This window comes from Somniosus microcephalus, unplaced genomic scaffold, assembly GCF_052327205.1.
Source record: "Somniosus microcephalus isolate GS21.2 unplaced genomic scaffold, FLI_Smic_1.0 unresolved_chr1, whole genome shotgun sequence".
NCBI lineage: Eukaryota > Metazoa > Chordata > Chondrichthyes > Squaliformes > Somniosidae > Somniosus > Somniosus microcephalus.
Window position 1 is genome coordinate 97,481,115 of NW_028225179.1, and position 13,462 is coordinate 97,494,576.

Here is a 13,462-nt window from a genome sequence, read left to right on the forward strand (position 1 = left end):
TATGAGGAGAGGTTGAGTAGATTGGGGCTCTACTCATTGGAGTTCAGAAGAATGAGAGGCGATCTTATTGAAACATATAAGATTGTGAAGGGGTTGGATCGGGTGGAAGCGAGGAAGATGTTCCCGATGATGGGTGAAACTAGAACTAGGGGCATAGTCTTAGAATAAGGGGCTGCTCTTTCAAAACTGAGATGAGGAGGAACTACTTCACTCAGAGGGTGGTAGGTCCATGGAATATGCTGCCCCAAAAAGCTGTAGAAGCTACATCATTACGTAAATTTAAAACAGAAATAGACAGTTTCCTAGAAGTAAAGGGAATTAAGGGTTACGGGGAGCGGGCAGGAATTTGGACATGAGTCTAGGTTCGGATCGGTCATGGCCCTGTGGGTAGCGGAGCGGGCCCAGGGGCCGTGTAGCCTGATCCTGCTCCTATTTTGTGTGTCTAATTCTGTTAGATTCAGGAGATGGTTCTGTGATAGTGGGTTGACGGTTGGGATCAGATCAGCCATGATCTTATTGAATGGCGGAGCAGGCTCGAGGGGCCGATTGGCCTACTCCTGCTCCTATTTCTTATGTTCTTATGTAACACGGATTTATGAAAGGGAAATTGGGATTGAAAATGTGTTAGATTTCTTTGAGGTTGTAACTAGCAGGATAGTTATGGGTGAACCAGCGGATGTGGTGTATTTGGACTTTCAGAAGGCATTCGATAAGTTGCCATACAAGAGGTTACTACATAGAATTAGGGCTCATGCGATTGGGGGTAATACACTTGCATGGATTGCGGATTGGTTAACGGAGAGAAAACAGAGAGTAGGAATAAACGGCTCATTTTCAGGTTGGCAGGCTGTAACTAGTGGAGTACCGCAAGGATCAGTGCTTGGGCCTCAGCGATTCACAATCTACATCAATGATTTGGATGAAGGGACCAAATGTAATGGGCCAGAAATTCGCAGCCAGAAGCGTGAGTACGGTCGGTGTACTCACAAATCTGGCCGTTGGAAATGCCGGCGTTCATCAGGAACAGCGCATGCGGGGAACGCCGGCATTTCCAGACCCGAGGTCTATTCTCAGCGCGTGCGACTGCACAGGTAGCGCTTGCGCAGTGAACTTTGTAGATTTCACTGATGGATTCAGTGAGGGTAAGACCCTCGAACTTGCACTTAAAAAAAGCAAGTGTAAAGTTGTTCATTGGCTGGGGAAGGAGATATATTTTATGGAGGAGCTTATGAAATGCAATATTTAGGTTTGGGAAAGGGAGGGAAGTTATTTTAAGAAATTTTAAGTAAGTTTTAAACTTTAATTTTTTTTTTTTTAAACGGATTTTCAGAACGGTAGGTAGAAGGAGCAATTGTGGCTGTGTGAATGGAATGTGAGAATGAGTTATGTATGTATGTCCACATATATTCCTTTACGTATATGTATGTATGTTTTATATTCCTTTACTAAATGTGTATGAATGTATATTTTTAATTATGATTTTCCAATAAGTTACTTTCTCTGAAAGTCATAATTAAATAATACATTCATACACATAATTAAAGGAATATATACATAACATGCAAAGGAATATATACAGACATACATACTTTCAGAAGCTCCACGATAAGAAATATCTTCCTCCGCAGCCTCTGGAGCAACTGCACCCATGCTTTTTTTATGTGTACGTTGTAATGACTTGACCTCACTGAAAGCATTAAGGAAAGTGGCGAATTATACTGTGCACGCGCTGCCTGTGCAGTCGCACGCGTTCTGCCTCTGAATCCCTTCGTTCAGAGGACAGGAAATGCCGGTTTTCCCCACATGCACTGTGCATGCTGAAAACCGGCATTTCATCCGGCCAGATGCGTAAGTACCCCGACCGTATTTGCGCATTTGGAAGGGAATTACTGGGCCAACATTTTACATGTCAGTAAATGGGCCAGAAATTCCAGAACGGGGCTTGCAGCGCATGCAAGCCCCGTATTTCCACTTACCTCGCGCTCCTGCCGATCAGCTCCAGGGACGCCTGCACTTGGTGAAAGAGGAATAAGGATCCCGGGCAGCGTGTGACGTCACGCCGCCCAGGAGTGCAGCCAGCGTGACTGGAGCCCTATGCTGCCATTTTAAGTTGCTAATCGGATTGGGCCTTTGTCATAGCGGTAGGATCCCCGCCGCTGGGCCAGATCAGGGTAGGATTTCGAACCCTGCTCCAGACAGTCCCGGCAAGTGGAGTCGGAGCTCCAACTTTAAATTCTGGGTGGACATCCAGCGGGATATTTGCGTCCGTGGGTGTGGGTGGCCCCCCCTCCTTGTATAGCTTGTGGCAGCCCATAAAACCCTCCCGCCATAGGACTAACCGCCCTAATGGTTGGTTCAAAGTTGGATACGGTCATGGAATGAGCATTAATCATGGCCATAAATCCTTCCACCACTTCAAACAGTTCCACAAAGGGAACAGTGTGAAGACACGTATGACGACGACATTGCTAAATAAATAAATGGAATTTAAAAAATTCTTTTAGGGCTTTTAAAAGTCTTTAAATTGCTTTAATTCTCTTTAAAACTACTTCAGATTACTCAAAATAATGTAAACATTTAAATTTTTTTATAAAAGTTACCAAAATCTTGAAAAAACTTCCAAAAACCTATTTAAACTGCTGCTTTGCATGTAAAAAAGCAAAGCAGCTTGACAGAAACATTGGGGGCGTGTCCAGTGAAACTGAGACCTCAAGGGGCGTGTCTCACTTACACTGCACGCTCCTGGGTCCGCGCTGGCTGCACTCCTGGGCGGCGTGACGTCATACGCTGCCCGGGATACTTCTTTCAGTTTCTGCAAGTGCAGGCGTCCCTGGAGCTGATCGGCAGGAGCGCGGGGTAAGTGCAAATACGGGGCTTGCACGCGCTGCAAGCCCCGTTCTGGAATTTCTGGATGCTGAGGATACAAAACTCGGTGCGAATGTAAGTTGTGAGGAGGATGCAAGGAGCCTTCAAGGGGATATAGACAGGCTAAGTGAGTGGGCAAGAACATGGCAAATGTAATATAATGTGGAGAATTGTGAAGTTATCCACTTTTGTAGGAAAAATAGAAAAGCAGAGTGTTTTTTAAATGCTGAGAGATTGGGAAATGTTTGTGTCCAGAAGGACCTGGGTGTCCATGTAGACGAATCATTGAAGATAACATGCAGGTACAGCAAACAATTAGGAAAGCAAATGGTATTTTATCCTTTATTACAAGAGGATTTGTGTATGAGAGTAAAGACGTCTTACTGCAATTATATAGCGCCCTGGTGAGAGCACACCTGGAGTATTGTGTACAGTTTTTGTCTCCTTACCTAAGGGAGGATATACTTGCCAGAGGGAGTGCAACGAAAGTTCACGGGACTGGTTCCTGGGATGGAGTGATTGTCCTATGAGGAGAGATTGGGTAGACTAGGCCTATATTCTCTAGAGTTTAGAAGAATGAGAGGTGATCTCATTGGAATATACAATATTCTTACAGGGCTTGGCAGTGTAGATGCAGGGAAGATATTTACCCTGGCTGGGGAGGCTAGAACGAAGGGTCATTGTCTCAGAATAAGGGGTTGGCCGTTTAGGACTGAGCTGAGGAGAAATGTCTTCACTAAGAGGGTGGTGAATTTTTGTAATTCTCTACCTCAGAGAGCTGTGGAGGCTCAGTCGTTGAGTATATTCAAGACAGCGATCGATAGATTTTTGAATATTAAGTGAATCAAGGGATATGGGGATAGTGCAGGGAAGTGGAGATGTGGTAGATGATCAGCCATGGTCTTATTGAACGGCAGAGCAGAGTCGAAGGGCCGAATGGCCTCCTCCTGCTCCTATTTATTATGTTTTTATGTTCATTCCCCAGAAGTAGATCCAGCAGTGCTTCCTTCATCGTTGGTCTGTAAAAATACTGATCAAGACAATCCTCTTGTGCACATTTCAGGAATTTCTCCCCCTCTTTGCCCTTTACACGGTTAGTTTTCCAGTCTAAATTGGGATTACATAGAGTTTACAGCTCAGAAAGAGGCCATTCGGCCCAACTAGTCTGTGCTGATATTTTTACTGCACATGAGTCACCTCCTATTCAATTTACTTCATCACAGCCTTTCAGCATTTCTTCCTATTCCATTTTCTCTCATGTACTCGTCTAATGACCTTATGAAAGCATCTGAGCTATTTGCCTCATCCACTTCCTGTGGTAGCGAATTAACTTTTTTTTTGAGCTCCTAGTTATGGATTCTATCCACATCTATATCCGGCCCATTCATAATTTATAATACCTCTATCTGGTCGCCTCAAAGTTTTCCCTTTTCTAAAAAAACAACCCCGTCTGTTCAATCTTTCCAGATAGCTGTGAATCTTTTTTGCACTTTGTCCGGTGCTTTAATGTTCTTTTTTAGAGTATGGTGACTAGAACAGTGCACAGTAATCTAAGTGTTGCCTGACCAGAAACTTATAGAGGTTTAACATAACTTCACTACTTTTGTATGTTATACACCTAGAAATCAATCCCAGTGCTTTGCTAGCATGTTTAATTCATTTTTTCTGACCTGCGATGCAGCCTTTAATGATTTGTTCACCTGCTCCCCAAAGATCCCTTTGCTCTTCTAACCCAATCAGTTTCTCTAATTGTAAGGTGCAGTTCATGCTTGTATTTTTCCTGCCAAAATGCTTCAGCTGACATTTATCCATAATGATATTCATTTGCCACGTAACTGCCTGGTCTGCAAGTTTTCTAATGTCTTCTTGTGTTATGTTGCATTTTTCCTCAGTGTTCGCTATGCCCCGCAGTTTGTTATCTTCAACAAATTTTGATATTGTGTTACTTGTTCTTAAATCCAAATCATTATTGTAAATTATGAATAACAGTGGTGCCAGCATCGATACTTGTTGAACACAGCTTTCTACCTTCCTCCAATCTGAATAATTACACTTTACCTCTACTTCCTGCTTTCTATTGTTTAGCAATTTGTTTATCCATTCAGCTATTTGTCTCCAGACATCACAGGACCTGACCATTTTCATGAGCCGCCCGTGTGGTACCTGATCAAGGCCTTTAGAAAATCCAAGAATATGACAACTACTACATCGCCTTTGTCTACTTGTTCCATTACTTCTTCAAAGAATTTTAACAGGTTAGTTAAGCAGGGCTTACCTTACGGAATCCATACTGGCTAAGTTTGCATCGTATTTTCTATCTCTAGATATTCTTCAGATACTTCTACCCCCCATATCTTTTGCTCTGGTATATATCTTCTTCTTTGGAAGTCGCTCGGAACCGAGGATGACTTGCTTCCGCACTAAAAATGAGTTCTCAGTGATGTTTCCAATGCGGGACCTACAGTCTCTGTCACAGATCGGGCAGTCTGTGGTTGAAGGGGCGGGTGGGTGGGGTGCTTGGGTTGACGTGTGCTCCTTTTACTGTTTGCGATTGGCTTCCACGTGTTCCCGGCGAAGAGACTCGAGGTGTTCGGTGCCTTCCCGGATGCTTCTCCTCCACTTTGTCTTGGGCCAGGAATACCATGGTATCGGTGGGAATATTGCACTTTTTCAAGGAGGCTTTGAGGGGTGTCCTCTGCCCACATGGGGCTCTCTTTTCGGGTCGAAGCTCCGAGTAGAGCGCTTGCTTTGGAAGTCTTTTATCGGGCATGTAGATGATGTGACCCGTCCATCGGAGCTGATTGGGTGTGGTTAAAGCTTTGATGTTGGGGATGTTGGCCTGAGCAGAACACTGACATTGGTGCACCTATCCTGCCAATGGATTTGCAGGATCTTGCAGAGGCAGCGTTGGTGGCACCTCTCTGGTGTTTGAATGAGCCTCCTGTACATGACATGTCTCTGAAGCATACAGGAGGGCGGGTATCAGTACTGCTCTGTAGACCATGAGCTTGGTACTGGGTTTGAGGTCCTAGTCTTCAAACACTCTCTTCCTCAGGCGACTGAAGGCTGCACTGGCACATTGAAGACGGTGTTGGACATCATCATTGACGTATTCCCTTTCTGACAGTAGGCTCCCAAGGTATTGAAATTGGTCCACGGTGTCCAAGGCCTTGTCATGGATTTTGATAATCGGGATGCAGTACTGTGTGCGGGGGAAGTTTAGTATGACGCTTGTATTATGGTTGTTTAGTGTACGGCCCATTCTCTCGTATGCTTCAGTGAAGGTGTTGATGATGGTTTGGAAGTCGACCTCAGAGTGTGCGCAGACGCATACATCGTCTGCATACTGTAATTCGATGAGAGAGGATGGGGCGACTTTGGATCTGGGCTGAAAGCGACAGAGATTGAAAAGTTTCCCGTTTGTTCTGTAGATTAGCTCCACTCCAGCGGGAGATTACTGAGGGTGAGATGGAGCTTTGCAGCCGCAAAGATCGAGAAAACGTTGGTGCAATGACACAGCCTTTCTTGATGCTGGTCCTACATGAATTGGGTCTGTGGTCAGGATCACGGCTTGCATGTTGTTGTGAAGCAGCCGGAGGATGGTGACAAACTTTTGAGGGCAGCCGAATTTGAGGAGGACAATCCATAATCCCTCACGGTTGACAGTGTCTAAGGCACTTCTTAGGACAAAGAAGACCTTTTTCAGCGGTTGGTGCTGTTCCCTGCATTCCTCTTGTAGTTGATGCGCAAAGAAGATTATGTCCATTGTGCCCCTTAGTGCACGCAATCTGCATTGCAACTCTGCGAGGAGGTCTTCAGGCACTTGGAGAAGCCGATTGACGAGGATTCCTGTGATGACTTTCCCTGTAGCAGACAGCAGCGAGACTCCCCTGTAATTACGGCAAATGGACTTGTCACCTTTCTTGAAGATGGTCACGATTACTGCATCTCTGAGATCCCCTGGCATGCTCTCCTCCTTCCAAGTAAAAGAAATGAGTTCATATATTCACGCCAATAGTGCTTCTCTGCCATGTTTTAGTGCCTCAGCGGAGATTTCAGCTGCTCCTGAGGCCTTGTTGTACTTCAGTTGTCGGATGGCCTTTTCAACCTCATCACAGGCTGGGGTTGTGCTGTGGTGGTGCTGCGAAGCATGCTTTGGGATGGAGTAGAGGCCACTCGCTTCGAAGTCAGAGTCTCGGTTACAGAGATCTTTGATGCGCTCTTTCCAGCGGGCACTTTCTGCCTCTCTGTCCTTGATGAGTTCCTCTCCATTCTTGGCCCGTAGAGGGGAAGGAACCTGGGTGCTTGGGCCGTAGGTGGTCTTGACTGCAATAAAGAATCCACGCAGGTCGTGGTTGTCGGCTAGCTGCTGAATCTCCTGCTCTTTCTCCACCCACCATCTATCTGTTCTTTAGATAGCGAGTTTTTTGTTGGACCTCGGCCTTCAGGCATTTGTAGAGATGCTTTCTTGCTCTCCAGTTCTGTTGCTGTTTCCAGATCAGGAATGCCTTGTGCTCGCAGCTCATTAGCTCCTGGATCTCCTGATCATTCTCGTCGAAACAGTCTTGGTGTTTCCTGGCCGAGTGACTGAGCGTCTCTTCAGATGAGCTGATTATGGAGGCCTTGAGTGTAGTCCAGGTGCTGTGGACACACTGTGTCTCTGAATAACTGGAAGTCGCCAGGTTGGTTGTGAGGTGCAGGCTGAATAGGGCTTTCTTAGCAGGGTGTTTCAGTGCTCCAGCGCTGATTTTGCTGCGGCAATGCTTCTGTTGCAGCTGCTGTTCTGTGGCTACGTTGTTTTCAATGACAGAGTGGATTTGGCAGTGGTCTGTCCAGCAGTCGTCAGCACCTGTCATGGCATGGGTATTGTGGATGTCCTTGCGGTCATTCTCTCAGATGATGACGTAGTTCAGCAGATGCCAGTGCCTCTTGCGAGGGTGCTGCCATGAAGCCTTGTACTTGTCTCTCTGACAGAACAAGGTGTTTGTTATGACAAGGCCATGTTCTAAGCATTTCATCAGCAGGAGGGTAACGTTGGAGTTGACTTTCCCTACCCCATCTCTGCCGATCACTCCTCCATAGAGGTCTGTGTCCTTTCCAACTCTGGTGTTAAAGTCCCCAAGGATAATCAGCTTGTCACCTGTTGGGAGTCGGGACAGGGATTGTTCGAGGCTGGAGTATAATTCCTCTTCGGTCTCGTCTGTGTTGGGGCCTATGCAGTGATTACTGTAGTGCACTGGTTCTGGGCTAGGGTGAGCCATAGAGTCATGATGCGTTCGTTTATTCCACAAGAGGATTCTCTGAGGCGCTCAACCAACTCATTTTTTATGTCGAAGCCTATCCCATGGAGGCGGCGATCTTCTTCAGGTTTGCCTTTCCAGAAGGGTGTGTAACCACCGCCTTGCTCCTTGAGCTGGCCTTCCCCTGCCTGTCGGGTCTTGCTTAGGGCAGTGAAGTCTATGTTGAAACATCTGGGCTCCTGGGCAATGATAGCAGTAAGGTGTTCTGGCCTGTCACTGTTGGTGTTGTCCATGAGGTTCCTGAAGTTCCAGGTCCCGAACTTCATTTTAAAGTGTTGAAGGTGCCTGTGCATGAATTATTTTAATGTGGTTTGGCCGCTGCACACCAACTACCACACAGGCTTGACATAGAAAGGTGTTGGTCCAATGGCAAGGAGATCCAAGGCAATTAAAGAGGAAGCTTTGCTACATCGGCCTAGCACACACACTCAAACACACTCTTACTATCCTCCTCCCTCCTTCCTGCAGGTCCTGTCTGCCTGGGTTTCATAGGCTGCAGTGTGGTCCTCCCAACCTCAAAGCTGGTCCATCCTGCGCCACTCCTGGGCCTAAACCTTGCTGCTGGTTTCATCATCGCTCTTAGGTCACGTCCTCGCTCCTGGGTCCCGACTTCGCTCCTGGGCCCCATCTGTGCACCTGCAGCTTGGCATCCCTGCTCCTCCCGTCCCTGCTCCTCGGCCTCGACCTCCTTCCTGGGATCCATCATCTCCCCTGGGCTCGTCCATGCCCCTGCTCCCCGTCCTCGCTTCTGGGTCCCGACCTCGCTCCTGGGCCTCCTCCTCACTCCTGGGTATCATCTTCGCTCCTGAGCCTCGAACTCACTCCTGGATCACGTTCTCGCTCCTGGTTCTCGACCTCGGCCCTGGGCCTCGTCCTCGCTCTTGAGTACCGTCCTCGCTGCTGGGCCTCGTCCTCGCTCCTGGATCTTGTCCTCGCTCCTTTGTCCCGACCTTGCTCCTGGGCCTCGTCCTCGCTCCTGCGCCCCGGCCTTGCTCCAGGGCCTCGTCCTCGCTCCTGGGACTCAAACATCTGGTGTAGGCCTGAATCCCCGAAAAAGAGCCCACAAGCCCGGCGTTTGCCCTGGCTAATGAACACCCGGGTGAGTGGGGTCACTGGCCGCCATCTTGTGAAGCCTTGATAACCAGCACCACTTTACCTGCTCGGTCACTCGGGACCGCTTCTTCTGCCGAATAGTTACCCATTTGCGCTGCTTCAGGCATCTGGCCAGCCACATGCCCGTGTGGAGGGAGCCGCAGCACTCAGGTCTCTCCCTCCCCCTCTCTCACTCGCTCATGTTGCAGGGAAACGCCAGTACATATCAGTTACTAAACAGTCCTCGTTCATGTAAAAAATTCATTTGGCAAGAAGATTTTGAACAACACATTTCAATGACATTCCAGTAAAATCAGCTGTCATTGAAATACTTGATATTGCTGCTTGATATAAATGATGGAGTGATTGGTGACAGACCCAGTTCAGCCGGTGAGGCCTCTCAGCAGCCGGGCAATCTCCTGTCATTCACAGTTCACAGACAGTAAATGCCGCCTGTTGGCCTGCGGGTCTCTTTCCATCAGTTGCGTCTGAAACCGTGCAAATTGAGCAGCGCCTTGTCAAGTTTACAGGTATCTTATTTCACAGGCAGAATCATAATTTCCTGCCTCATTTATGAATCACTAGCTGAATTGCCCGGCGGTGCCGAGGCTTTTTCGAGGGCATGTTGTTGTTGGAAGAGAGAGAGCGACTGGGGGGGAAGAGAGAGAGTGACTGGGGGGAAGAGAGAGAGCGACTGGGGGGAAGAGAGGGAGGGGAGGGGTGGGGGGAAGAGAGGGAGGGGAGGGGAGGGAGGGGAGGGGAAGGGAGGGCGGGGGGGAGGGGAGGGGGGAGGGGGTGGGGGGAGGGGGAGGGCGGGGAAGGGAGGGAGGGGGAGGGCGGGGGGAGGGGAGGGGGGAAGGGAGGGCAGGGGAGGGGAAGGGAGGGAGGGAGGAAGGGAGGGAGGGGGGGAGGGTGGGCGGGGGGGAGGGGAGGGGGGGATGGAGGGCGGGGGGGAGGGAGGGGAGGGAGGGCGGCGGGCGCCCCCCCCCGAGGGTCGCGGCCCACCACCCCCCCCCGGAGGTGAAGACCGCCGATTGCGCGCGCAGCAGGAGCTGAGACGCGGCCGCTCTCTCGACCGGCGGGCCCGGTTGCCAGGGCAACCGTGACGCTAACCAAGCCAGAGAGAGAGACGCCGCGTCTCAGCTGCTCCTGCTGCGCGCGCGGCTCCCCCCCCGAGGGTCGCGGCCCCCCCGAGGGTCGCGCCCCCCCCCCCGAGAGTCGCGCCCCCCCCCCCGAGGGTCGCGGGCCGCCCCCCACTCCCCCCCCCCCCCCGAGGTGAAGACCGCCGATTGCGGCCGTTGCCAGGGTAACGCTGGACGCTCAGCAAGCCCCGGCAGAGAGAGACGTCTCAGCTCCTGCTGCGCGCGCACCCTAGCGGCGCTGGGCTGAGGCTCGGCCCTCCAGCCTTCGAGTGGGGCCGGGAGGTGCCTAGCTCGGGCGTGGGTGCGGAGGAGACGCCGAGGCTTCTAGGCCGACCTGGAAAAACGGGGAAAGGTAGGAAAATTAATGAGATTAGATAAGTTAATCACTTTCTAAATCATTTTTTTAAAAAACAATATGTGTTTTAAAAGCAACGTTTTTTTTTAAGACGCAGAAAGCGGGAAAAAGAAAGGAAACGTTTGGAATCAAGATGGCGGCGACTCACCTGGGTTCAGAACGATAAAGCCCGGCCAAACGCGCACCGATTGGCCCGGCGGCACACGCCAGCAACCCGGCGTACGATTGGTCGAGCTCGAGGTCACTCTGTCGCTAATGAGCGGATAATGAGATGCTAATGAGCGGAATGTTGAAGGTTTTTGGGATACCGCGGGCGCAATTTTAGCCCGGCCGAAACGTAAATACGCTTAAAATCGTCTCGGAAGCGTAAGCTTTCTTTGGAGGTAACGCGCGCGTAGGTATGCCCTGTAACTTTCGAGTGCATACCCGCAATGCACACGCGATGACAGACAGACAGATAGACAGATAGACAGAATGACAGAAGTACCGATTTATATATATAGACTAGCTGGGGGTGCCCTGCGGTGCCGAGGCTTATTCGAGGGCATGTTGTTGTTGGAAGAGAGAGAGAGAGCGAGACACTGGAGTTAAGAGACAGAGCGCGAGAGACTGGGGGAAAGAGAGAGAGCGCGAGAGACTGGGGGTAAGAGACAGAGCGCGAGAGACTGGGGGTAAGAGAGAGAGCGACTGGGGGTAAGAGAGAGCGACTGGGGAGAAGAGAGAGCGACTGGGGGGAAGAGAGAGCGACTGGGGGAAGAGAGAGCGACTGGGGGGAAGAGAGAGCGACTGGGGGGGAAGAGAGAGCGACTGGGGGGAAGAGAGAGCGACTGGGGGGAAGAGAGAGCGACTGGGGGGAAGAGAGAGCGACTGGGGGGAAGAGAGAGCGACTGGGGGGGAAGAGAGCACGACTGGGGGGAAGAGAGAGCGACTGGGGGGAAGAGAGAGAGACTGGGGGGAGAGAGAGAGACTGGGGGGGAGAGAGAGAGAGACTGGGGGGAGAGAGAGAGCGAGTGGGGGGGAAGAGAGAGAGCGAGTGGGGGGGAAGAGAGAGAGCGAGTGGGGGGGAAGAGAGAGAGCGAGTGGGGGGGAAGAGAGAGAGCGAGTGGGGGGGAAGAGAGAGAGCGAGTGGGGGGGAAGAGAGAGAGCGAGTGGGGGGAAGAGAGAGAGCGAGTGGGAGGGAAGAGAGAGAGCGAGTGGGGGGGGAAGAGAGAGAGCGAGTGGGGGGGAAGACAGAGTGTGAGTGGGAGGGAAGAGAGAGAGCGAGTGGGGGGGAAGAGAGAGAGCGAGTGGGGGGGAAGAGAGAGAGCGAGTGGGGGGGAAGAGAGAGAGCGGCTGGGGGGAAGAGAGAGAGCGGCTGGGGGGGAAGAGAGAGAGCGGCTGGGGGGAAGAGAGAGAGCGGCTGGGGGGAAGAGAGAGAGCGGCTGGGGGGGAAGAGAGAGAGCGAGTGGGGGAAGAGAGAGAGCGAGTGGGGGGGAAGAGAGATAGCGAGTGGGGGGGCAGAGAGAGAGCAAGTGGGGGGAAGAGAGAGAGCGAGTGGGGGGGAAGAGAGAGAGCGAGTGGGGGGAAGAGAGAGAGCGAGTGGGGGGAACAGAGAGTGCGAGTGGGGGGAAGAGAGAGCGAGTGGAGGGGGAAGAGAGAGAGCGAGTGGGGGGGAAGAGAGAGAGCGAGTGGGGGGGAAGAGAGAGAGCGAGTGGGGGGGGAAGAGAGAGAGCGAGTGGGGGGGGGAAGAGAGAAAGCGAGTGGGGGGGAAGAGAGAGAGTGAGTGGGGGGGAAGAGAGAGAGCGAGTGGGGGGGAAGAGAAAGAGCGAGTGGGGGGGAAGAGAGAGAGTGAGTGGGAGGGAAGAGAGAGAGCGAGTGGGGGGGAAGAGAGAGAGCGAGATTGGGAGTGTGAGAGAGAGCGAGATTGGGAGTGTGAGAGAGAGAGAGATTGGGAGTGTGAGAGAGAGAGATTGGGAGTGTGAGAGAGAGAGAGATTGGGAGTGTGAGAGAGAGATTGGGAGTGTGAGAGAGAGAGAGATTGGGAGTGTGAGAGAGAGAGAGAGAGATTGGGAGTGTGAGAGAGAGGGAGATTGGGAGTGAGAGAGAGAGAGAGATTGGGAGTGTGAGAGACAGATTGGAAGTGTGAGAGAGAGAGATTGGGAGTGTGGGGAGAGAGAGATTGGGAGTGTGAGAGAGAGAGACTGGGAGTGTGAGAGAGAGACTGGGAGTGTGAGAGAGAGAATGGGAGTGTGTGAGAGAGAGACAGGGAGTGTGAGAGAGATAGATTGGGAGTGTGAGAGAGAGATTGGGAGTGAGAGAGAGAGAGAGATTGGGAGTGTGAGAGAGAGAGACTGGGAGTGTGAGAGAGAGATTGGGAGTGCAAGAGAGAGAGATTGGGAGTGAGAGAGAGAGAGAGATTGGGAGTGTGTGAGAGATTGGGAGTGTGAGAGACAGAGAGATTGGGAGTGAGAGAGAGAGAGATTGGGAGTGTGAGAGAGAGAGAGATTGGGAGTGTGAGAGAGAGAGACTGAGGAGAGAGAGAGAGAATGGGGAAATAGAGAGAGAGAGAGAGATTGGGAGTGAGAGAGAGAGAGAGAATGGGGAGATAGAGAGAGAGAGAGAGATTGGGAGTGTGAGAGAGAGAGACTGGGGAGAGAGAGAGAGAATGGGGAGATAGAGAGAGAGAGAGAGATTGGGAGTGAGAGAAAGGGAGATTGGGAGTGTGAGAG

At 51.0% G+C, this 13,462-nt stretch overlaps 1 protein-coding gene across 1 annotated transcript in view; it reads left to right on the forward strand.

Moving 5' to 3' along the window:
- Nucleotides 1-7,625: 7,625 nt before the first annotated feature.
- LOC147095635 (major histocompatibility complex class I-related protein 1-like) overlaps nucleotides 7,626-13,462 on the forward strand; it is a 52,903-nt gene continuing 47,066 nt past the window's right edge. Inside the window, exon 1 of the mRNA XM_085973677.1 lies at nucleotides 7,626-7,728. Within this exon, the coding sequence (XP_085829803.1) occupies nucleotides 7,626-7,728 (103 nt within the window). The remainder of the gene's footprint in view (nucleotides 7,729-13,462) is intronic.